This window comes from Lissotriton helveticus, chromosome 3_2 (assembly GCF_964261635.1).
Source record: "Lissotriton helveticus chromosome 3_2, aLisHel1.1, whole genome shotgun sequence".
Classification (NCBI taxonomy): domain Eukaryota; kingdom Metazoa; phylum Chordata; class Amphibia; order Caudata; family Salamandridae; genus Lissotriton; species Lissotriton helveticus.
In genome coordinates, this window is record NC_136062.1 from 80627799 (window position 1) to 80652561 (window position 24763).

General features: G+C 43.8%; 1 protein-coding gene across 1 annotated transcript in view; it reads left to right on the forward strand.

Moving 5' to 3' along the window:
- The window catches only part of LEO1 (LEO1 component of Paf1/RNA polymerase II complex), a 215090-nt gene that overhangs the window by 156389 nt on the left and 33938 nt on the right, over positions 1-24763 (forward strand). Inside the window, exon 9 of the mRNA XM_078684833.1 lies at positions 12660-12795. Coding sequence (XP_078540959.1) covers positions 12660-12795 — 136 coding nt within the window. The remainder of the gene's footprint in view (positions 1-12659; positions 12796-24763) is intronic.

Here is a 24763-nt window from a genome sequence, read left to right on the forward strand (position 1 = left end):
CTGGGGTGGCATGGTGAGCAAATGAATGATGGATTTAACCTAGATCTCTTGACTGGGGATGAATGTTTTGATTTGCTCTGCATTCCGTCCATCAATTGCGAGTCTTTTGCTTTCTCGCCATAGGTGCGCCAGGTATGCCCAGACGTGGGTCCTGTGCTCACTGTGCCACTGGAATCAAGCTATCCTGGCTGAAGAGGGGTGAAACCCCGAAACTGGTCCTAGGATGCTTGTTTCTGGTCCAGGGAGGACCTGGCTTGGCAGTTTGGGCTGGACTGTTCCCATGAAGCACAGGGCCAAGACTGATTTGCATATGGTCAGGTCTAAACTGGGGTGGCACAGTGAGCAAAAGAATGATGGATTTAACCCAGATCTTTTGACTGGAGGTGAATGTTTTGATTTGTTCTGCATTCCGTCCATCAATTTTGTGTCGTTTGTCCACTTGGGCATTCATTGATAGCTTGCAGTCCATGGTCATTCCGAGGTTTCTTACTTCCTTTGATACTGAGTGGGTCATAATTTTTCCAATTGCCACACATGAGTATTTCCATTTTGGAAGCATTCAATTTGAGATGGCTCCACGGCTCTGAGACAACTGAAAATTGTCTAGTTTCCAATGTCTTTGGGGCATTCCAGTTGAAGGATTATTTGTGTATCATCTGCATAGTTACAGCACATGATGAAATTGATTGTTCAGTGCCGGTAATGACTACATGTAGATGTTGAAATGCATGGGTGAGATGATAGAGCCTTGAGGGAACCCTGCATTTGTGAAGTGTGGTTTTGAAGAGAAGAACGGGGTATGGATGACATTAGTTCTATTGTGAAGGTAGGATGGGATCCAGTCTAGACCAGTCCCCTCTATGCCGGCTTCGTAGAGTCTTGGTATCAGACCATGTCAAAGCCAGCTGAGAGGTCAAAGAGAAGTAGTGCGGCAATCCCATTGCGATCAACTGTGTTCTTAAGATCATCCCAGATGGCAACAAGAGCAGATTCTGTGCCTCTTCTTGGACGGAATCCTGCTTGGTAGTCTGAAAGTATGGCATTATCTTCAGTGAATTGTGACATCTGGGTGAACGCTGCTCTTTCTATCAGTTTGCCCAGGAGAGATCCATTTGTAAACGCTCTGTAGTTGTCTGGGTTCAGTGGGTCTAGGTTTGTTTTCTTTAGTAATGGGTGTATATATGACTTTTTTTTTAGTTCTTCTGGTAATATTCCTATAGCTAAGGAATTGTTGATGATTCTTGTTACTGCTGTGGCAGCAGAGGTTGTTAGAAGAATTCTCTTGAAGGTTTGTGGTGGACACAGGTCAGAAGGGCTGCCGGCAGACTGCTTCCTTTGATAAGGTCCATAAATTGATCTTATGACATTTGGTAAGAGGAATGGAGAGGCTGGGTTAGGGTATCCATGAATTTTTGTTGTGGAAAAGGGCTGGTGCTTTTTCTTTGTTTTAAATAGGAGTACAACGTTTCTGGTTTGGCCGTGTAATGATTTGCCAGTTTGTCTGCGAATTCTTGACTAACTGGATGAGCTCCTGCTTGGCAATTTGCACATTTAGCATTTTCAATTCTTTCTTAATAGTAAATTGTCTCAGCTTTTTTGTTAGCTGACTTATATAATCTGTTAAGTTTCTGTAGATGAAGTTTGTCTTGATTGGTGTTTGTTTTGAGCCAGGCACGTTGCAGCTTTCTAATTTGTTGTTTTATCTCTTTTATCTCTGTATTTCTCCAAGGTGCCTGTTTTCTTTTGTTGTGTAATTTTTACTGGTATTGGGATATCAAAAGCTTCCTGTAACCACTCATATAGTTTTTTACCAGAATTTATTGTGTCTAGATCTGTACTGGGTTTAGCTGTATTTCGAAGTGTTCCAAATTGAGTTTGTTCCACAGTCGGTAGGTGGATGCTTGTAAGGTGGTTTTAGGTGTGTTGCTTTGTGTTGTTTTATGTTGGAAAGCAAGCAAATGGTGGTCTGACCATGTGAGTGGAGTTATTTTTTCAAAGGTAACTAGTTCTGTATTTGCATAAATCTCATCTAGGATGTGTCCTGCCATGTGTGTGTGGGTTTATGGATTATGCAATGGAGGTCCAATGCATGTAGGCCAGTGATTATTGTTTTTGGATGGGGCATTTTGGGTTTGTCAAACCAAATGTTGAGGTTACCCAGAATGCATAGGTTGGAGTGTCGTGTTATCTGGTTTGAACTGTGTCTAGAAGTGTGTCTGGGAATGTTTCATTGCTAGGTGGAGGTCTGTAAAGGCCACGTCCTCTTTTGCATATACGATTTTGTGTGATAGTTTAATAGCCTACATGTGGGAAAGAGAGAAAGCTTGGCATTGGAGTTTGTTTATGATGTGTATCATTTATGTAGTCTGGAAGGTGGGAGTTGGTGTAGGTTTGTAGTTTGTGACATAAAGTATTAATAGGTGTTGTACGTGAGAGATTTTGTTGTGCTGTTGTGTGTTATGTTTTGTTTTTGTGGAGTATTGAAAGCGGGTGCTGATGTATTTGTTTTCGTAGAATGATTTGTATGTAAAGTATTGTTGGTGAGTGGAACTTGTAAGGTAAAAAGGGTGGTGATGTGTTTGTGAATAGAGTGTATGTTGTGTGTAAGAGGGGATGAACTAGATTTAAGAGTGTTTATGTTCGATTTAATTGCTGAAAGAGGTAATGTGTGGTTCTGTGGAGTGTAAGTGTTGTGCAGTTGTGTTATTGTGGTAGAATGAAGAGGAGGGTGTTGGAGGCTGAAAAGATGGAATGCTGAGTGTAAGTTTGTTAGTGACAAAAAGGGATCTGTTAGGAGTAATTGGAGCAGGGAGTGTGTGTCTGGATGGGATATAGTTAAGTATGGTGCGGAATTGGGTTGTGTTAGTGATGAGTGGATTGGTTAGTGGTATTGGATATAGTTGTATATTGTTTGTAAGTGATTGTGCAAATGTGTGGATAGAAGGGTGTATGGGTGTATACCACACCTATACACCCTTCTATCCAAGCTACCACACATTTTGTAGTGGGTGCTTAGACAGTGAACTTTGTCTAGGTTTGCTTTCTAGTAAAAGATAAGGGTATATGTGCTGTTAGTGTGTTTATCTGGTTGTGGGTGTGCTGAACTCTGCCCTTAAATAGTTCTTTTAATCAGGTGATTACAAGAACTATTTAAGGTCAGGGTGCCAATGCGAGCCCTAACCCTAACCAGTCACAACACTAGCCTTAAGCCCTAGAACCAATAGGACACCAGCTTCTTGCAGCTTATCACAGCCCTAGTACCAGCAGCCAATCAGACACAAAACCATAAGCCCTATGTCCAGTAGAAACCCTAGCCCTAGCCACAGACCTGCAGCCAATCAGGCATGAAACCCTGAGCCCTACGTCCAATAAAAACCCTAACCCCAGGAAGCAATAGGAAACCATAAACCTATCCACTAATTAGATCACTAACCCTAAACCTTACATCCAATAAAATCACTGACCCAGGAACCAATCAGAACCCTCAAATTATCAACCATTAAGAACACTAACCCTAATCCAATACCAGCTAGAGCCACCAATCAGTGCACAGATGTAGCTTCCAATAGAAGCTTATATAAGGTGCCTGTGACCTTAGGCACAGGTTGCTGGGCAGGAGGTTGGAAGCTGCTGTTCAATTCACAGTACACAGTTGCAGGACTAGTCGGATCTTGGAGATTGTCAGGACAGGAGTAGGCAGACCGGGTTTGTTGCCAAGGTCCACAGCTAGTCTTCGGTTCTTGCGTTCTTAGACTCTTATTTGTCCTCCTTCTTTTGGAGTGAGTCAAACCTGAGTTCCTGGTGTCAGGTGCCACCTAAATACTAAATTTAGGGGGGTTAAGGAGAGTTGCGAACTACCTACTTACCCGTGGGAATCACTTAACCCTCTATATGACCTCTGTGTGTGGAAGTGGGCATAACCCTGTCCCAGAGTTCCTAATTCCACCAAAATCAAAATGGTGGAATCCTTCTTTCATGGAGCACATCAGGCAGACCATTTTTGGGGTGTGCCTGCCCTGGTGGTGCAACACGCTTACTTGCATAACTATTTTCCTACCTGTCCTGGTGCCAAATAGGTCTCAGGGCAGGAGGTGGCATCTCCCTGGTCTGGGGGAAGCCAAGTTGCATATAAAAGGTCGCAGGGACTTTGTAGTCCCTGCCTTGGTATGGTAAATGACTAGCCATCCTGCTGGAGGAGGTGTGAACACCTTCCTCCGGAGTAGGCATTGTTTCTATTCTCAAACAGTGTGGGTTCCCACCTGCAAGATGTCAGAAACATGTATATTATGGCAGGCTAGGTGATACCAGTCAGCCAGCACACAAGATAGTGGTAGGAATTTCAGGGGCACCTTCAAGGTGCCTGTTGTAACTTAGCTTGACCCTTTCCCTCACTTCCCGTTTCCCCCCCCCTCCCATTTCTTGTCCCTTGGTTTAACCCTCTGCTGCCAACCTGGAGGCAGCATTGGAACGTTGATTACCTGAATGCGACCCAGCTGGGTACACCGGAATATTCATCACTAATAAATACCCATAACTTTAACTTTGTGTAGTGTCAGCTTACTACACTTTATGGCGACGAGGGTCAAGGTGCTGAGCCAGGGTCAGCGCGGTGTACCTTCCCTGGAGTGAATTTTGCTGGGTGAAGCGAGGGAGAATATTATGGAAAATTATTCTCTTACCTGATCTCGCCAACCTCTGCTCTGCGCTTTCTCAGTGAGCCCCTTCAGCTGTTCCTCCTCCAGATGGCGATCGAAAGCAGAAGCTTGATTGATTGAAGGGCAGGAATCCAGTTTTCGGGACGGATGCAGTTATCCTGGTGATTTGCGGCGGAGCTGGCAGGAGGTCCCGACTACTTTATCTGAGGTTCGATCGTTTGTTTAAAGCAAGTTGAGAGGAGCGGAGTGACTTTTTTTCGTTTGATAATTGCTTGTGAGAAGTGCCTGACTCCAGCCGAGGCGTTCGACACAGCTTGGCGTGTGGACATCTGCGTCCCAATAATTTACTGCGCAAGTGGCGTGTTCCACAGCTGTGTGTGGGAGTGATTAATGAGACCCCGTCTCAGTCGTGTCCCGAGGCGGAGAGAAGCCGCGATTTGAATTGGTGAGGCGAGACGGTTCAGAGCAGTGACTTCCACCCTCATTCCCAGGCAGATTGCAGGCGGAACGTTTGTTTTCTCATCGAGCCTCCCGCGTCAGCTTGGTGAGAGAGAACTATTACCGGCGCTCGCGCTTCCTATCTCGGTGAGGTATAAGGAAAGCGACGGCGCCCACCTCAGGAAGTTCCCGCCCATTTCCTTTGCTGTCTAAAACTAAGGAGACAGAAAGGGGACTTGAGGGATATTTAAGCCTGGTGATAGTGACAGTAATCGTTATTCTTCCAGTGTCTAGCATATGCATGAGGGTACCTATTCATTAAAAAAAAAAAACATATACATATTTACAGTAGTGCACTTACTTCCTCAATTTGTGATATTGAAGTTTGTTTGTAAGCAAGCATTTTTAGCCCTCAACTGTATGGCCATGGCAGGTGCAGGTATGAGCCAGCCCCCACCTTTTCTGAATGAGTTAGGAGAGCCGGAAATTCCTTGGAAGAGATGGGTGGGGATTTTCAAATCGTATCTCATTGCAATAGGGGGAGCTAATTATAACAATGTAAGGAAACAACATATTTTGTTACACAATTTGGGAATACAAGGAAGAAAGGTGTTTGAAGATATTTCAGGAAGGTTAGTAGATGACGAACAAGAAGAGGTTGAAGGGGTGAATGTTTATGATTATACCTTGATAAAATTAGAAGAACATTTTAAAATGAAGCTCAATGTTGTGCTGGAAAGGCATAAGTTCTATAAAAGGGTCCAGAAGAAAGATGAGAAAGTCACAAACTATGTAGCTGTTCTTAAGGGCTTAGCGGCTACGTGTGATTTTGGGGCATTGCCAGACTCTATGGTGAGGGACCAGATTGTAAGGTGCACGAATGACTCTAGGATTCAAGAGGAGCTTCTTACAAGAAATCCTGACCTGGAAGAGGCTTTGAGCATAGCTAAGGGGTTGGAGCATACGGCCATGTGTATGAAAGAGATGAGGATACATGATGGGGTTTCGAGGGAAAGGAATGAGAGTAAAGGGGCACAAGATGGAGAGACAATTTGCAAGGTAGGAGAGAAGATTAAATCCGGTCAGCGCAATAACCCACAGGGATGGTTATGTTACAAATGTGGTAGCCCTAATCACCTGGCTAATAGCTGGAAGTGTCCTGCCAAGGACACCCTATGTAGGAAATGCAACAAAAGAGGACATTTCTCGAAGGTGTGTAAAAATGTAAACCAGAAAATACACATGGTGGAAAATGTTGAAATTGAGGATGCTAAAGAGAAGACATTTATTTTCCAGGTGGGGGATGAGGAGGAGAGTGAAAGTAATGAACATCCTAAATGTGAGATTACCTTGGATGGGAAAAAATTTGAAGTTTTTGCTGACTCATGTTCCCGATACACACTCATAGATAAGAAGGAGTTTGAGGAAAAGTTTGCGGGACAAGGGGTAGTTTTGGAGAGAGCAGATATAAATCCCGTTGGTTACTACAAGGAGCGCATACCGCTAGAGGGAATGGCAAAAATGAAAATAACTTTTAAAGATAGGCACACAGTGGGGACAGTGTATGTAGCCAGGAGGGGTTCTAATCTGTTGGGTTGGAAGCACCAGAAGGATCTGGGTATCAAATTGGACCCCAACAACAAGGAACAGGTGCTCTTGGTGGAACCCTCTACTGTGGCCGATGAGGTTATCCAGGAATTTGAAGAAGTATTTAGTGAGAAGTTAGGGGTGTTAAAGAACTATATGCACAGGATAACACTGAAGGAGGGGGCAAGGCCTGTGATACACAAAACACGTTCCATACCCTTATGCATGAAAGAACCATTGAAAGCCGAATTGGACAAACTAGTAGGTCAAGGAGTGATCAAAGAAATAGAGACATCTGCATGGTTGGCCCCAGTCGTGATCACGACCAAGGATGGTGGTAAGAACATCAGGTTATGTGTGGACCTGAGAGACTTGAATGCGAACATTCTTGTAGACCGGTACCCCCTTCCAAGAATTGGAGAGATGTTAACTACCATACAGGGGGCGAGGTATTTTAGCGTGCTGGATTTATCCTCAGCCTATTATCAGATAGAGCTGCATCCAGATTCGCAGTCCTTGACAGCGTTTACCACACCTTTTGGCAATTTCAAATTTTTAAGGATGCCGTTTGGTTTGGCGTCGGCGGCTGCAGCCTTCCAAAGGGTAATGCAGCACGTGCTAAGGGAATGCAAAAAAACCATGTGCTTCCAAGATGACATTCTCACCTATGGTTCAAGTGAGGAAGAACACAGTGAGAACTTGAAAGGAGTGTTAAGGAAGCTTAGAGATGTAGGATTCACCACCAGGTTGAGCAAATGCAAATTAGGTGTGAGCTCCGTGAATTACTTGGGACATACCATCTCCGAAGAAGGAATTAAACCTAAATGTGATTTGGTTAATGCGGTCAGAGATGCACCAACACCCTCAAACAAGGAGGAATTGTCGTCATTCCTTGGTCTGGCAGAATACATGGCTAAGTTCATTAAAGACTTTGCAATCAGAACGCATGCCATGAGAGAATTGGTGAAGAAAGATAGCAAGTTTGTGTGGGGTGAAAGGCAGGAAGAGGCCTTTAGAGACATAAAGTATGCCATAATTCGGGCCCCTTTCATTGGCAAATTTGATCAGGAAAAAGAAATAGTAATAACCACAGATGCAAGCAACAAAGGAATAGGAGCAACATTATCGCAGAAGGTGGAAAAACAACTCAAGGTGATAGCTTTTGCATCAAGGACACTTACTTGCCCAGAAGCGAATTATTCTACAGTGGAAAAGGAGGCTCTGGCAGTGTACTGGGCCATCAAACACTTCAAGTTCTATGTGTGGGGAGTACCATTTGAGGTACACACGGACCACAAGCCATTGATCCCACTATTCAGCAAGAAGAACATGGAGGATATGACCCCACGCATAGCCAAGTGGGTCTTGGGCCTACAGGGGTATAATTTTCGAGCAGTGTACATTCCTGGACAACTTAACAGAGTGGCGGACTTCCTCTCAAGGTCTCCTGTCTCCGAGGAAGCAGCTGAAGAGTGTGTGCACGATGAAATCTTGGAGATAGGTGATACGGCTGTGATGAAGGAAGTGTGGGAAGAGAACTTAAGAAAAGATGAGACTCTGAAGAAAGTCAAGGAATACATCGTCAAGGGATGGCCGAAGAAGTGCAAGGAGCTGGAAAGAGAAATCCAACCATTTTGGAATGTAAGAGAGGATCTCTCTATTGAGGCCAACAATATCATGAAGTCAGGGAAACTAGTGCCACCTGAAGGTGTGAGGCAGCAAATCATCAACTTAGCTCATGAAGGCCATCTGGGCAGAAGTTTGTGCAAGAATAGATTAAGAGCGGATTATTGGTTCCCAGAGATGGACCGTGAAATGGAAGAGAAAGTTCGTGATTGTTATGCCTGCAGCATCAGCGACAAGACAAAGATCACCAAGCACGCTCCACTAATACCAGTGGAGGTACCAGAAGCGCCGTGGTGTAAGCTGGGATTTGATATCACAGGACCAATTCATGGAAGAGGATCACAGGAGATGTATCTTTTGGTGCTGATAGACTATTATACTAACTGGATCTCTCATAAGTTCGTGGCTAACATCAACACCAAGGCTTTGATAAGTTTCTTGAAGGAGGTGTTCACGAGAGAGGGGTTTCCTGCTACAATAATAACAGACAATGGGGTCCAGCTGGTTTCGGAAGAAATGACTGAGTTTTTGAAAGACTGTTCCATTTCCCACGTCCGTACACCTTTGTACTGCCCAAAGGCCAATGGCAAGGTGGAAAGGGCGAATCGGCTACTAAAAGAAAGCATCAAGTTGGCAGGAAAATCAGGAAAAAATATGGAAGATGCAATTGTGGAAACTTTGTGGGCTTATCATACCACCCCTAATTCTACAACAGGGCATACACCTTTTGAACTAATGAGAGGTAGGAAAGCAGGATCCAAACTGTCCCCACAGTGGATGGAGAGAGGAGGTCGTCTAGAAATAGACTCAGGAGAAGTGAAGAAGAGAATTGAAGACAAGCAAGACAAATATAAAGAGTGGTATGACAAGAAATGGGGAGCGAGAGAAAAGAATCTAAGTAGTGGACAAATGGTGTACATCAGGAAACCTGACAGAATGGGGAAAAGTGAAGACAGGTTTTACCCTCCAGGGAGGATAAGAGAGGTCAAGAGCAATGTGGTAGTTATGCAAGATGGGAGGGTGTGGAGTCAGGATAGAGTGGTCCCTACTACAACAGAAGGAAACAGGTTAAGGCAAGACAGGGCAGGATTAAGCGACAGAGCAAGGGAGATGGGGCACCGCAGGGAGAGCCAAAGGGAAAAATACGTTCCTGTTTGGCACAAGCAGTATAGCATGTGGTGATCCTGTCCTTAGGGCCTTTGCTTTACAGGTTCTCCTCCTCAGATACTGTTATTGTTGCGCAATGTTTTATGGGACATTTGTCATCTATTTACACCTTCTGCCTTGTTCCTCCCTTTCTCCATTCTGTTCCTTTAGGGGAAAAGATGTGTTGTAACTTAGCTTGACCCTTTCCCTCACTTCCCGTTTTCCCCCCCCTCCCATTTCTTGTCCCTTGGTTTAACCCTCTGCTGCCAACCTGGAGGCAGCATTGGAACGTTGATTACCTGAATGCGACCCAGCTGGGTACACCGGAATATTCATCACTAATAAATACCCATAACTTTAACTTTGTGTAGTGTCAGCTTACTACAGTGCCCTCTGCGTGCATGTCTTCATAAATCCTCTACTGGAATCAATATATATTTATTAAGACAAGGTGTTTGATACCAAACACCATAGGTTTCAGTAAAGACATCATGTAGCTGGGAAACTCATGATGACCAGTGCCTAGTACATATACGTAAAATGGCTTCCCTGCTCACTTGTACTATCTAGTAATTGAACTACACAGCAAAGGTGCATATCAGCCCATGCAGATACGTCCTCTCATGTAATATAATGCACCCAGCCTTGGGAATATAAGGCCTGCTATATAGGGGTTACTTACATATATTACATGCAGTGTCTGTGGGTATGGCACATGGGGTATGTCATATTGTGTATTCACCGTTGTTTTCACCATTTCACACAGCGTGCAATGACAGTCTGCATGAGTTTGGAGGTGCATCCCTTAAGGTGGCACAATACATGCTGCAGCCCTTAGGGACCCACTTTAGTACTCATGCCCAAGGTAAGTACCCAGGGAACGATTTGCTAGGGAATTACATAGGTGCTTACGGTCTTCGCAATTGAACAGTTACCTTGTTTTAGGGAAAGTGCACTGGGAACCTGCTTGGAAGGAACCCAATGCACTTCAGTCAAAATTAAATCATATACCTGGCAAAAAGTGAGGGTGACCATATCAAAAAGTGCCGCTTTCCTTTATGATCTTAAAAAAAGAGATAATTTCCTACAGATGCTACGCCTCAGTGAATCAAATGGCGATCACACCTTCGCTTGCCTGCTTCTTTTTGTATGTAGATGCGCTGGCATCTCCTGCAGAGTGGGAAAACCTGTTGCAGAACCTGCTATTCAAGAGGATTGGCTCATTATGCTGGGTAGACCCTACAGGTATGCCCAGGGCTTCTCCCTGTGATGCAGGCTTGGGCCATCTTGGATTTGTAGCTTGGGATTGTTTGGTGACCAAACCCTCAAGAAGTGATTTGAAATGGAAGGGGTTGCCATCTGAAAAGTATTTTCCCATCAGCGAGGGAGTCCCCCAGACACCCAGTCCTTAGACACTACTGCACTGGACTGGAAATTAGACCAGAGTAAAGTCTGCCTTGCTGCACCCTGAACCCAGCAAAGACAGGATGCATAAAAGACTAGACTGCATCTGCTGCACCCGAGCGACCTGCATACAGACTGTGCTTGCTGAGCCCACTTGTGGAAAAGAGCTCCATATGTGCTAGGTATGAAGAAGTTACTCCAAGGGCTAGTTGGCCCGTCTCCTGGACTACCAAAAGCTAATGAACCTGCACCCTTCGTAATCCCAGAACCCAGGAGTGTATGCCTGTCACTGGATACCAAAGTGCCTGCTGAGAGACGGAGTCCTGACCTATCTGAGGTGTCCTCAAGTCTCTAAACCCTGATCCCCAGAACGAAAAGATTGACTTACTTGCCTGTAAGCAACCACTGAGACTGCTGTAACCGTAAGACCAGTTGACCATTGGCGACCTGAACTCCCCTCTGAGGCTGGAGACAACCCATGGTGCTCCTGGGTGTCCCCATGAACACTCACCACATCTTATGAGCATGACTTTTGGGCCAACAGGTCAGTGTCTCCCTGGATCTGAGTGGTCCCTGTGACTGACCCCCGTCCCTTTGTGGCCATTCCAAGTAAAGAGAAAATGGAGGTCTAACCTGTTGGCTACTGACTGCTTATAGCGATTTATTGCATTTCATAAACAGGGAACTACAGTGATATACTAAACTTTTAAAATTCATATCTCTGGTTTCCCTCAATAGATTTTTGTCGTTTTCATGTCCATTTTAAAATAAAAAATACAGTTTTGTTTTATAAATCTGTTGTGTTTCTTAATTATTAACTGTTCTGATACTTCCAAATACTTGTATGTTGTTCCTTTGATTAAAACTGACTGCTCTCTGCCACAGCTACGCAGGATCAGCTAGGAATTTTAGTAAAGAAACCTAACTGGATCTGATAAAGATTATGACTTTATTCTATGGTGAGGTCTCACAAACACACCACATACTGGCCCTTCCTACATGTGCCCCTTGAATACATTAACTTTGACTCCATCTTTCACATTGAGTTTCCGGCATTTACAGCTTATGGCTTACATATACAGAGAACGGTGTGAAATTCCTTTATCATTATTTGAATTCTGGACCTGAATTCTTGGAAGCATTTACAAACACCCTACTTTGCCGACAAGATCCTCAGTCTTATACCTTTAATTTCTGCATGTCATATCCTTTACGGACTACTTTGTGATGTTCCTCCATTCCTAATCTGCTCCTGTGACATTTAAGGTAGAATCAGGAGCTACAGGTGGTTTTTGTACTACTGCTGTTCTTTCTGGTTCTGTTAAAAAGAGATTTTGGTGAAGGTGGAAATTTACAGGTCCTACATGCCATGTTTTTCGTTACTGTGGGTATGTTGCCTGCCTACACTCTGATTATAACCAGTGGGTTAACAAACGTTTAAGTCTTAATGTGTCAGCTGGGGCACCCCTTCTTTAAAGGGCCAGTGATATTAAAGACTTGTTTCCTAGGTGTGAGCTGTATGAGCACCTGCAAATTGTGAGTTACCAGAAATTGTTTCATTTTCCCACTCTTGCATGAACCTTCGTTCACTCTGCTCAGTGGTTGACACACATTAAACCTGGCCACACAAATGTTTTCGTAGTTTTTATAAAATGCTTACAGGTGTTGTGCAAGGGACATTATTTCATTCTCAAATTCCAGAAGTCTGTTTACTACCCATTTTTTGTATCATGGTAATTGCCATTACATTTTGTGCTGCACTTAATTATCTTCAAAAGAAAACTCTTTTCGTGTCTTCCCCAGACCTCACTCCACTGACAGCGCCACACACAGGAAGATGACACTGTCTCTTGCAGATCGATGCTCTAAGACGCAGAAGATTAGAATCTTGCCAATGGCTGGTCGAGATCCAGAGTCTCAGCGTACAGAAATGATTAAGGTACTGTGCTCATTTGAAGCTCTTTGTACATGTTTTTTTCAATTTTTTCAGTACCCGGTCATTGCCAGTACGCTACCAAATCAATACCAGTTATGGATGGCAGGGCTGTGGTGGCTGTTAGATGGCATAGTACATCATCACTACTCTGAAATTAGTCTTTTATTCTTGAATGTACACTGTAGTCCATGTGCGAGATATAAAAACAACAATATATAAAGGGGTTCCACAGAGCAAACTAGATATTGGAGCGGAACAAGGAAATAAAGCACAACCAGAGAGAAGGCCCTGCCTCCAAACAAGAGCTCTACAAATTGAGTCTACAATTCAGTTTAACCACAAGGAAGAGATTATTAAATGGAAATATCTCAATATACTTTATTTCAAATTTTTCTTTGCATGCATAATAAATAAGTAAAAAACATTTACGAAAAGCTCCAACCAACCCGGTCATGCTGACACATGCCACAATAGCCTTTCAAGCTCCAGACATACCACTCATACCATAAGAATATACTAAAACACAGGCAATATATGAAACATCTAATATATTGAGCCATGACAGGACACCCTCTATTTACTACTGAATTCCGCCACAAGAAGTTACTGTCCTAGTACTATTTCTTAGTGTCAGTGTGCCACTTAAATATATTCATAACTCACTATGGCAACACTTTGTATTGTTCAATATATTGTGGGCTTTTTATACATTAGAGTGTCATACCCCTATGGCATGGCTCATAGGTCCCAAGGGGGAGGCATACAAGTTTCAAAGTTGAAACATTTGTTAGCAGCAGTCCTTCGATGGAGAGCAAATGGCCGAAGATACGGCCTGATGAACGCACCCACTGCAGATGTGTCTCAAACCTATAAGTCACCCCTTGGGACCTATGATGCTGTGAGGTAGGCGTTTGATATGTCAATATCTTCTATTAACTTCACAAGAAACAGGAGGACGGACCCTTAAATCATCACTCCCCATATACCTTAGGTGAGCCTCTCCTGGGACAAGACACCTGAGAATCTAGGATTAGTCTCCTCTTATTGGTGCAGTTCGTTTTCTGAATTGCAGATAGTTATGGTTTATCTGCCTTCATGTTCTTCTCCCTCCCCGGCTGTTTTTACTTCCTTGAATCCTTAGTCTGTGCCATAAAAAAGGTGGATTGATCCCCTTCATCGAAACGCGCTGAGGCACCAGCGCTATAGCCAACTTAGCACTAAAAAAAGATTGAAATTTATATTATGTTCACTCTGGATGTATAAAAACACACAATATATTAACAATACAGAGTGTTGCCTTAGTGAATTATGAATGTATTTATGTGGCACATTGACACTCAGAAATAATACCATGTGTTAGAAGCTGGCTCTGTGTATGGTATGACCTGGTCTAAAATGGGGTGGCTTGGTGAGTAAAATAATGATGGATTTAACCTATATCTCTTGACTGGGGGTGAATGCTTTGAATTGTTCTGCATTCCGTCCATCAATTGTGGTTTCTTTTTCGAAGGCTGCAGTCCTCCCAGGGCTTCAGAGGTCGCTGACTGCAAGACAGGTTGCAAGTTCCCAGAAGCTGGAAACCAGCCTATTGGGCTGGGGGCCAAGGGCGTCCTCGTCTTCAGTCTTCTCTTCATGGATGTCTTCTTTCTTCTTAGGTCATCACAGATCTAGTTTCTAGGTCTGGAGGAGCCCTCTAAATACTAAACTTAGGGGACGTTTTAGGGGAGTAGAAGGTAGGGCCAACCGGCACCTTAACTGGAGTGACTACACCCACTATTATGCCACCCTACCATCAGAGGGGGGCATAGACTTAGCCCTGATTGGAGGAGTCCCCTCATCTTTAAGATAGAGGGATGAAAATTGTGCCTAACTATGCCTCCTCCACCTTAGGGGTCGACTTGGCAAAGGTGGGCACACCTCCTAGTCTTTGAGTTTTCCCACCCAAAGTGGGGGTGTTAACTGGAGGCTGCTGTCTGCTGCTAGCAGCAGAGGCTGGGGGTCGCATTACAGAGGTGGCAGGCCTTTGAAGCTTCCCCTTTGAGCACTGGCCCACCCTGGGGGAGGAGGTGCCACACTTCTGCAGAGGATGTGCATTCTTTCTAGTCCCAGAGAGCAGAGGCTCTCCACCCAGTGGTTCAGAAATGTGTGTGTGTGTATGTGGCAGGCTGCCTAAAGCCAGTCAGTGCCCACACAAGGGTCAGTAGGTTTCAGGGGACACCTCCGAGTACATGTTTTATTGCATCTCGCACTGGCATCGGTGTGGCTTTATTACAAAGAGCTGTTTGGTACCAACACTCCTGGTTCTGCGAAGCCATCATGGTACTGTGTAATTTAAGTTGTCAAGCTCCCTAGCCATGTACTCTCTATGGCACTGCTGGCACACTATTTAGGAATAGACCATAATGCTGTAGGAATGAAGAACTTAACAAGTCCCAATATTCAACTCTTGAAGAAACCTCTTATATATTGCCCTCATAACTCAAAGTGCCAATTGCATAGAAAAATACATAATGTTAAACATACAGTGAAAACAGAAGAATTACTAAAGAAAAAAAATTAATAAAACATTGTTTTGTTTGTTAAAAAACTGAACATTTTATTACAGATTCATCAAATAAATGTTAAATAACATCAGTAAAGTGCCATACACATATGCAATGATTAAAACCATAAAATTCAGAGTAATCAAAATTATTAAAACCACAAAGTTTCAGAGTTGTCAAAGTTGTCGACGCAGCGTTTCGGTGTATTGCGATATCACCTTCATCAGGACAAACAATTCTATACAGAAAAAGTGTACAATTAGATACATTCATAGGTCATATTAAAAAGGCACATTATTTTTACATTATCACAGCTTCTTTTGCTTTATTTTCTACACCAGTATACATTCGTATTATTTACAAATCTGGCATTTGAGTTACAACGGGCTATATAGTTAGGGTCCTGACTGTGTGACCTAGAGTCACTGTTAGGTAGCATTAAAAAGATAAATCATTGAGCATACCTGCGGAAAATAATTGACCCTCTTGTTTTAATTGGAGGATGTCTGTTCGTTGTTAATCAGGGAGAAGACGCTCTGGTCTAACAAGTCGAATGTGAAATTCCTTTCTAAGAAGGCATAAGATAATAGAGAAACGACTATCAATTGAGTATCCCATTATCATTTATGCCCATATTTTATAAATGACTATCATATGGTATTACCTGTCAATTTCAGGAACTCCGTGGTGAGGGTAAGGCCGGAGGGGGGCCACCGTTTATTTAAAAAGTATATCGCTATAAGAAAGCATATGTATGTATATTAAGATACCTTGTGCATTGGTTGATACTATACATAGTGTGGTTACATGCAGACTACTATATAGTGGGTCATGATTCAGGTATTGTGACAGTTATTAGCTGCACTTCGAGAATCGTTATCTCACGAACCCAATGTGAACTTCTAGTTGTTAACTATTTTGAGCATTATACTCACCCTTTCAGCAGGGTTATGGGGCCCACCTAGCAGCGTAACTGGATTCTTTTAACTTCTGCCAGTGCTGGATTTTTTCTTACGTGTGCAGTGTCTCTTTCAATTTGACCTGCAGAGGGTTACATTTTTTGTATTTTATTGCTATATCTTAACAGCCTAGCTGATTCTCGCTGTTCGTTGTACAAAATTACTGCACACTAGTAAATTCAATATTACGGCTCTCTGTTTAGTTAAAATGTTAGAAGCTATTGTCTGGAATCGTATAGCTTGACATTGCCGCGTTCCTCGTATGCAATGCGGGCATGGCCGAGAGATGATTTATATTGTATTTTTACCCTGAACAAGGAAAATACGTTAGTACCACTTCCTTATATTTTTCGCTTGACTGATAGTATTGTTTAATATTTCCCTTAAGTAGAATACCTTCTTAGCAGTACTAGCCGTGAAAGTATGGATATTAAATATCTTCATTTATGTTGCGATATCAATAAAGCGTTCCCTTTCGGAAATACATTATCTTTTACATTCTCGACTAGTTTGTTACTTAAAATGTATCCTAACATGGCTTCAGTGTCTCATATTGTTTGTACTATTTTATAAAACATCACAACACGCGCACCATAATTAGTATTTCAGAAAACATGAACTGCTTTAAATTAACCCTAATGCTCGATCTGGGGGGATAGTTTGCGTAGGGGAATCCGCCTCGGGGGAACAGATCTCACCTGGTGATCTTGAATCGGCCTCCCTGCACCCCTCACGGGTCCTCGCAGTCTTGATCCAATCGCTATTTTAAGTTCACGTTTGCCGGTTTGTTATTTAAGCGAATTATCGCGGTATTTTTTAGAAGCGTGCTCACGTGAGACGTCGTCAAACGCATTTCGTCACTAGTGTGCGCTGCGCGTCATTCGGTCCACAATTGTAGTTTTTTGTATAGTCTATATTGTACACACTGTATATTTCACGTAGTGTGGAAGGATTAAACATTATTTTATCTGCCATAGTTTGTGGGACACTGCCACGGGTCTCGGACATATACTACTTAGTCTTAGAGTATATAATTGATGGTATATGCCGCTGTGCAGTTAGTCACAAGCCGACGAATTGCCATGGGGGACCCACTACTCATTGTACATAATGCTGTAGGTGCATATCTGCTCATGCAGATATTCCCATACCTGTGATATATTGCACCCTGCCTCAGGGCTGGTAAGGCCTGCTAGAGGGGTGACCTACCTATATCTTAAGCATTGCTAGGTGGCTTGGCACACAGGCAGTGCGCCATGCCGGCTTTGTTGTTTTGTCTGCACCAGGCCATGCATGCTGCAGTGGCAGTCTGCATGGCCTAGGTGAGGTGTGCCTAGGGGACTCTCTTCGGTACCCATGCCCTAGATACCCAGGTACCATTCACAAGGGACTTTCAGGGGGCCTAAAAGGCCAATTAGGGCACCGTTTTAGGGACCGAACACTGGTACTGGGAACCTAGACAGCAGGGACCCAGTACGCTGCAGTTAAAGTTGCATCAAAAGCCAGGTAAAAAGTGTGTGTGTGTGTGTGTGTGTGTGTGTGGGGGGGGGGGGGTGTACTGCAGCAGAACCCTATTTTCTCACACCATGACAGTAATTTCTTGTGGCCACATTCATTAGTGATGAGAAGGGTGTCCTGTTATGGTTTATTGTATGAGATGTTTTATATTGCCTGTGTTTGAGTTTATTGTTATGGTATGAGTGGAGCTTGAATCGCTATTGTGTCATTTGTCTGCATGGCTGGGTTGGTAGGAGTTTTTCACGAATTTGGATGATTCAAACATTTTTTTATACTTATTGATTACAAATATGAAATAAAAAATGTTAAGATATTTCCAATTCTAAGTTCTTCCTTGTGGTTCAATTGAATTATAGGCTCTATTTGTAGAGCTCTTCTTCGATATAAAAACAGTCAATGAGACTGCGCATTTTATCTAGACGAGAATACATGAAAACAATTGAAGCAGCACATTAGTAGATTGCTTTAATAATTGATCTCCAGCACCAAGATATTAGAGTAATCCTTTTGTTTAAAGTATCACTAGCAAACAAAACACATTTAGCCTCATGCAGGTTTGCACAATAAGTAAGTATCTTGCAGCTAAATGAATGGATTTTCCAGACCTGTGTGCGGTCAGTATCGATATAATACTGTAAAGATATGTCTGCAGAAACGTGGAAACCTAGGAGATCTGTAACACCACGTGAAAATTGATTTGCAACTGTTTGTAAGAAGGAACGTCGCTTTTAGGGATCTTGAACCAAACAATTTGTCCTGCACAATATGCATTCAGAGCAGAGGACATTGGAGCAACTAAGGTAGTCTAGGCTTTGTGGCACTGAGACTATTGCCTGTCCTTAGCAATCTGACATGCCCTTAGAGGGATGACCTCTGGATCAGAAAAAGTGGCCCTGGAAAAGGAATAAAGAGAAAGGCCAGCCACTGCTCTACAGCTGTCCATACATTTAAGAAAAAGTTTTTGGGGACAAGATTCCTGCTGCCCTCCAGATGAGCCGTAGAACACCTCTTGAAGACTGGACTTCCATTGTCTTCCCAGATCACAACACCCATCTAGGAAAGCCACATAGTATTTCAGACTGTCTGATCACCTTAGTTAATTTGTTATGGTTAGGTAATAGATTAGTTAAAGATTGTCTCCTGCAGTCAGACCCAGGGCCGGCACTAGGCTCATGGTGGCCCTGGGCAAGGAGCGTAGGTAGGGGGCCCGGAAGAGGGGGTGCGGGCGGGGCGGAGCGCGCAGGCCAGTGAAGAGGGGGGGTCAGGTTGTTTGGAAGTGGAACAGAGCCGGAGGCTGCCAAATCCCTGCCAGGGGCCGCCACGCAAATATGTATCCATCCTCAGAGGATTAATATATTAAGGATATATATTGTTGTGGTGGCCCCTGGGGTTTGGTGGCCCTGTGCAGGTGCACAGCTTGCACATGCCTAGAGCCGGCCCTGTCAGACCAGTCAAATTTGGTCATAAGCAAATCCCTTTCCTAAGGAGTTAGTTTTGGTGTTGCTGAAAAACATCTTCTTTTATCTGCCTTAAAAGTAGCTAGCTATTTTCTCCCAGCTGGAGAGATAGCTCAAGGTGGTCACTAACTTCTGTACCACACCATCATAAGAGGGACAGAGTCTTTGTGGCCGCCTGGACCAGGGGAAAACACCCACATACATAGGAAATCTGTTCCTGCTGGAAAGACTGCATAGATTGAGTCATCTCTGTCCCTGTTTCACACCTTTTCCAAGGCTGAACACAGGCTGGGAGCTGTATATGAAAATTAGCATTCAGGAACATCCGGCAGGGAAAAGGTACGTTATCAAAAGTTACTTTTCCTAAATAATTATTAAAATGAAATGGATTTTTAATAACTATTAAATTGCTTAATTATTTTTCTTGATTATCCCCTTCACATGATAATGTTATTTTTTCTACCTATCCCACCTTTAAATACCATGAGCCCTGCGTTGTGGACTACAAGACCTATATAGGGGTGACTTGCTAATATTTAAAAAAGAGGTTTTACCTGTCAAAAAGGTTATTTTTTACAGATTGCACTGAGGTTTTGGCCTTCAGCGGTCGGGTTACATAGTGTAGGCCTGTAGTCATGTTTGCTAGCTGTGTGTGAAGAGGGCACACATTATGAGCACCTGGATCATTAGGACTAAGATGAATTTAAAGGCCACAAATATTCCCTTTGATTAAATCTACAGTGACTGAATGATTATGCAATTATCCACACATTTTTTTCCTCAATTGAGCGCCAACCCATCTGACTCCATCCAGCAAAGTACCTCTGCCAAACAAGATATCAGCGACCCAAATCCTGCCTTTGGAATACCTTCAAACACAGACACACCTAAGTATCATCAAAATACTGACAGCATAGCAGACCATTTAACTGGATGACATCTCACAGCAATACATATTGATCTATAGCATATACCCTTAAGGAATTCAACAGAAAATTCATCAAGTGGTTCTTGCCAAATTGCTGCATCTCAAATCCAGTCCGATATCAGCTGGTGTGGGGGGGTTCTACCCACCCTCATGACTATCTGGCGCTTGGCCAACAATAGTAGGGTAATACGTTTTCATTCTCTCTCAGGGGCATCCTTGAAATATCCCAAAAGACAAATCGGGATATAAATGGCCTAATTTAGCTGCAAACATTTTGTTCGGAGGCACAGCAGTTAAGGCCAAAGATGGGTTGTGTATAATCGGTATATGATTAGTACATAGACAACAAAGCCTGGCCCTGTGTCTCAAGCATTTCCAAGTCCAGATTGTGCACCTACCCTGTCTATCTCCGCTCAGGGTGGGTGTCTACATAGGCATAAGGCAATATTTGTAAGCCAGGGGGCTATGTTGCCTTCCTCCAGCACGGTGTGTGGAAGAAAGTGAATGGGATGGTTCCAAAAGTGAGTGAACTGGGCCTGGGCACCGTAGTTATATACATTTAAATCGGGAGCACACAACTCTCTGTCAAAGGGCAATGTGAGAGATCCCTTGGTCACCCGTGGCTACCGATCGACCCAGGTTAGTCTGACCAAAAATTACTGAAGTCCTTTCAGAAACTGCAGTATTAGCGTGTGAATGTCCCTGGATATTCCAAGGTATTTCGGTACAGCTAAAGCCCATTTCATCAAAAATGCAGGGGTGAAATTGTAAGTAGAGTAAGTGAAGGGAAAAATTGGGGAAATGGACCGGTTGATCTTGATATTTGCTAAAGAGCCAAATTTATTGAATCCCCAGATCACGGGCGACACCTTTTCTTTATAGCATAACATTGTCAGCATACTGTGATATAATCAATTGCCTGTCTCTATAGTTGAGCCCCTGCTGCGCAGAGTGTTGCAAAGAGCCCCTGCTGCGCAGTGTTGCAAAGTTTTGCCGCAATTGGCTCCACCGCAATTGTGAAATGGAGTGGAGTGAGGAGACACCAAGGTCTCATTCCCCCATCATCTGGGCCATTTAAACGAAGTCATGTAGTCCACTGAAAAGGGTAGATGCTTAACCCCAGCTGTACAAGCAACATGAATAGGTACTTCCTCACAAAAGGCTTAAGCGCCTAAGTGGTGCCTAGGAAGATTTCCACAGCTCTCAGCTGTGTAGCAGAAGACTTTCACCATCTTGAAAATACCCTGACACATGGCATTTTGTGCCTGTTTGTAGTAAGGCAAACAGGACCTACTAAAAAAGTGGGTCGGCTTGACCCTGGGAATTTTAACCCCATAGGGAGTGTCCAGGAGTCACCTACAAACAATTTTGTACTACCTGAGGAAGGCGGAAGCAAAAATGTGTGTGTGTGTATATATGTATATATATCTCGAATCCCTCTCACTGCATGCACGGCAAGGATTGACAACACTCTGTACTGGCCACAAATATTTTACTGGGTCAGTCGTTCCAACAGCTGACCCAATCAAATATTTGTGGCCAGTACAGAGTGTCGTCAATCCTTGCGGTGCATGCAGTGCGAGGGATTTGAGAAATTGGCAGGACCTGACTTTGGTGGTCCATTGAACCTATATTTAGAATATATTACCTACTGACGGTCGCCAGTAGGTATATATAGTTAGGACCTAGTTTCCATAGGAAATCCACAACATTCTATTGGGAATAACTTTGGTGCCGGCTAATGAATGTACGCGATTTTCTCAAAGAAGATGGCCCGTTACGCTCCGCTCCTTCCCTGAAAGTTTCGGCGGGATTCGTCAAGAGGGGGCCGAGAAAAAAGGGGGGTCCCAAAACGTGTTCTCCCCATGTTAATTTCCAGAGGACGATTAGACATGGCTACAGCCCGAACCGCTGAACGGAATTACACCAAACTTGGCAAAATGGTAGGGACTGGTACGCAGTAGGGCCTTTTCCATATTTGAAAATCGCTCCAGTGGTTTTTATGAAAATTAACTTTAAAAAAATGTATATATCTATATGCGCGCTTCGAGCGCTTTGGGTACGCGTACCGGTAAGCGCACTCGGCACGCCACGGAAGTGCGCGAGCGGAAAGCTGATTGGCTCTCGGGTGTTCTGGAACATTCCAAATGGTCCGGAGAGTCCGCCATCTTGTGTCTCGGTAGAACCGAGACACAAGAGGTGAAAAACAAAAGGGGAAAACTTTAAAAGGGGGCAGGGTAGAGACCCCCTGACCCACTAGGTTTTCTCAGGGGGGGCCTAGGAGGACCCCAAAGGGCAAAAAAGCTATTATTATTTTTTTCAAAATTTCGCGGAGTACGCTCAGGGCGCGTTCACATGTACGCGTACATGTGCGTTTACCCGTGCGCGTACCCTGAGCGTACCACAGGGGAAAACAGTGAAAAAGGGGGTCCCAAAATGTGTTTTTCCCCATGCAATTTTCCATAGGACATCTAACCCTTCTCAGGGGGTCCCAGAAGAACCCCAAGGGCCAGAAAAAAAAAAGTTTCAAAAACGTACCCCGTGATTTTTCGAAAAAAAACACAATTTTGTTTTTGCCCTGGGGGTCATTCTGGGACCCCCTGAGAAGGGCTAGGGGGTCAGGGGGTCTCTACCCTGCCCCATTTTCGCATTTTCCACTCTTGTTTTGGGCTCTCTTATGCCTCAGTTCTGCGAAACAAGATGGTGGCCAACACTTCTTGGTTTGGACAGTTTGGAATGTTGACAGACGACTGCCAGCCAACCAGGAGGGCGCGCAGACCTTTCCGAGCATGGGCTGCATTGACTGGCTGTGAACTCTGCAAACCAGGAAGTTGGGCAGCCATGTTGTGCTCGGTAGACCGAGGCACAAAAGAATCAGAAAAACAAACGTGTAGAATGCAAAAAGGGGGCAGGGTAGAAACACCCTCACCCCCTAGGGCTGCTCAGTTGGTCCCACAGGGATATTAACATATTTAAACGTTATCCGCTAATAGAATTAGCATTTAGAAAACCTTTGAAATTTATTGGAAAAAACCATAGGTTTCACGCCTGATATAGTTAGGAATTAGCATTTAAAAAACCTTGCAAATTCACTGAAAGATGTCACTGACTATGTCATGAATGATGTAATATGTGACGTCATCAGCAGTGGATTTCGGGTGTGCGAAATATAGTTAGTACAACTAACTATATAGGAGCAATTTCAATGTTTTTTTTAAAATGCTAATTCCTAACTATATAAGGCCTGAAACCTATGGTTTTTTCAGTGAATTTCAGAGGTTTTTTATATGCTAAATCCTAACTAGATAAGGCCTGAAACCTATGGTTTTTTCAGTGAAAAAATATATTTATATATATATATTTCGAACCTCCGTGTGTGTGTGTGTGTGTGTGTGTGTGTGTGTGTGTATGTATATATATATATATATATATATATATATATATATATATATTCGAAAGCAATGCCTGATGTAGATAGAGCCACTCAAACTGGTAAGTTGTGTGCCAAACTTCTTTATTGTAGGATGCAGCGAGGGCATTGCTGGCCAGCACAGGAATTCAGTCCGGATTGAGCCGACGCGTTTCGTGATTCTTTCACTTCATCATGGGCTCCGGGTCAATTTCACAACAGGTGATTTTCGAGCACTTCCTTTAAATGATAACGTCCCGCCCATGTGGGCGTGGCCACACTCATGGCATCTTGGAAGTTGAAGTGCTCATAATTTTGCTTCAGTGAGCCCCTGTGTGAATGTCTTTCTGTCATCAATAATACCACAGTGGGTTGTGTTGGGAAGCATCGAGTCCCCGCTGCACATCTTGTTCCCACAATCACTGGCTCCCATTTCCCATTACGTTGGCGTCGAAATGGCGTCATCGCAGGAATGCCGATCAGGCATCGGGGCTCTTACTGCGGCCCAGGCGGAGCTGCCAATATAAATTCGAAAGCAATGCCTGATGTAGATAGAGCCACTCAAACGGGTAAGTTGTGTGCCAAACTTCTTTATTGTAGGATGCAGCGAGGGCATTGCTGGCCAGCACAGGAATTCAGTCCGGATTGAGCCGACACGTTTCGTGATTCTTTCACTTCATCATGGGCTCCGGGTCAATTTCACAACAGGTGATTTTCGACCACTTCCTTTAAATGATAACGTCCCGCCCATGTGGACGTGGCCACACTCATGGCATCTTGGAAGTTGGCCGCAGTAAGAGCCCCGATGCCTGATCGGCATTCCTGCGATGACGCCATTTCGACGCCAACGTAATGGGAAATGGGAGCCAGTGATTGTGGGAACAAGATGTGCAGCGGGGACTCGATGCTTCCCAACACAACCCACTGTGGTATTATTGATGACAGAAAGACATTCACACAGGGGCTCACTGAAGCAAAATTATGAGCACTTCAACTTCCAAGATGCCATGAGTGTGGCCACGCCCACATGGGCGGGACGTTATCATTTAAAGGAAGTGCTTGAAAATCACCTGTTGTGAAATTGACCCGGAGCCCATGATGAAGTGAAAGAATCACGAAACGCGTCGGCTCAATCCGGACTGAATTCCTGTGCTGGC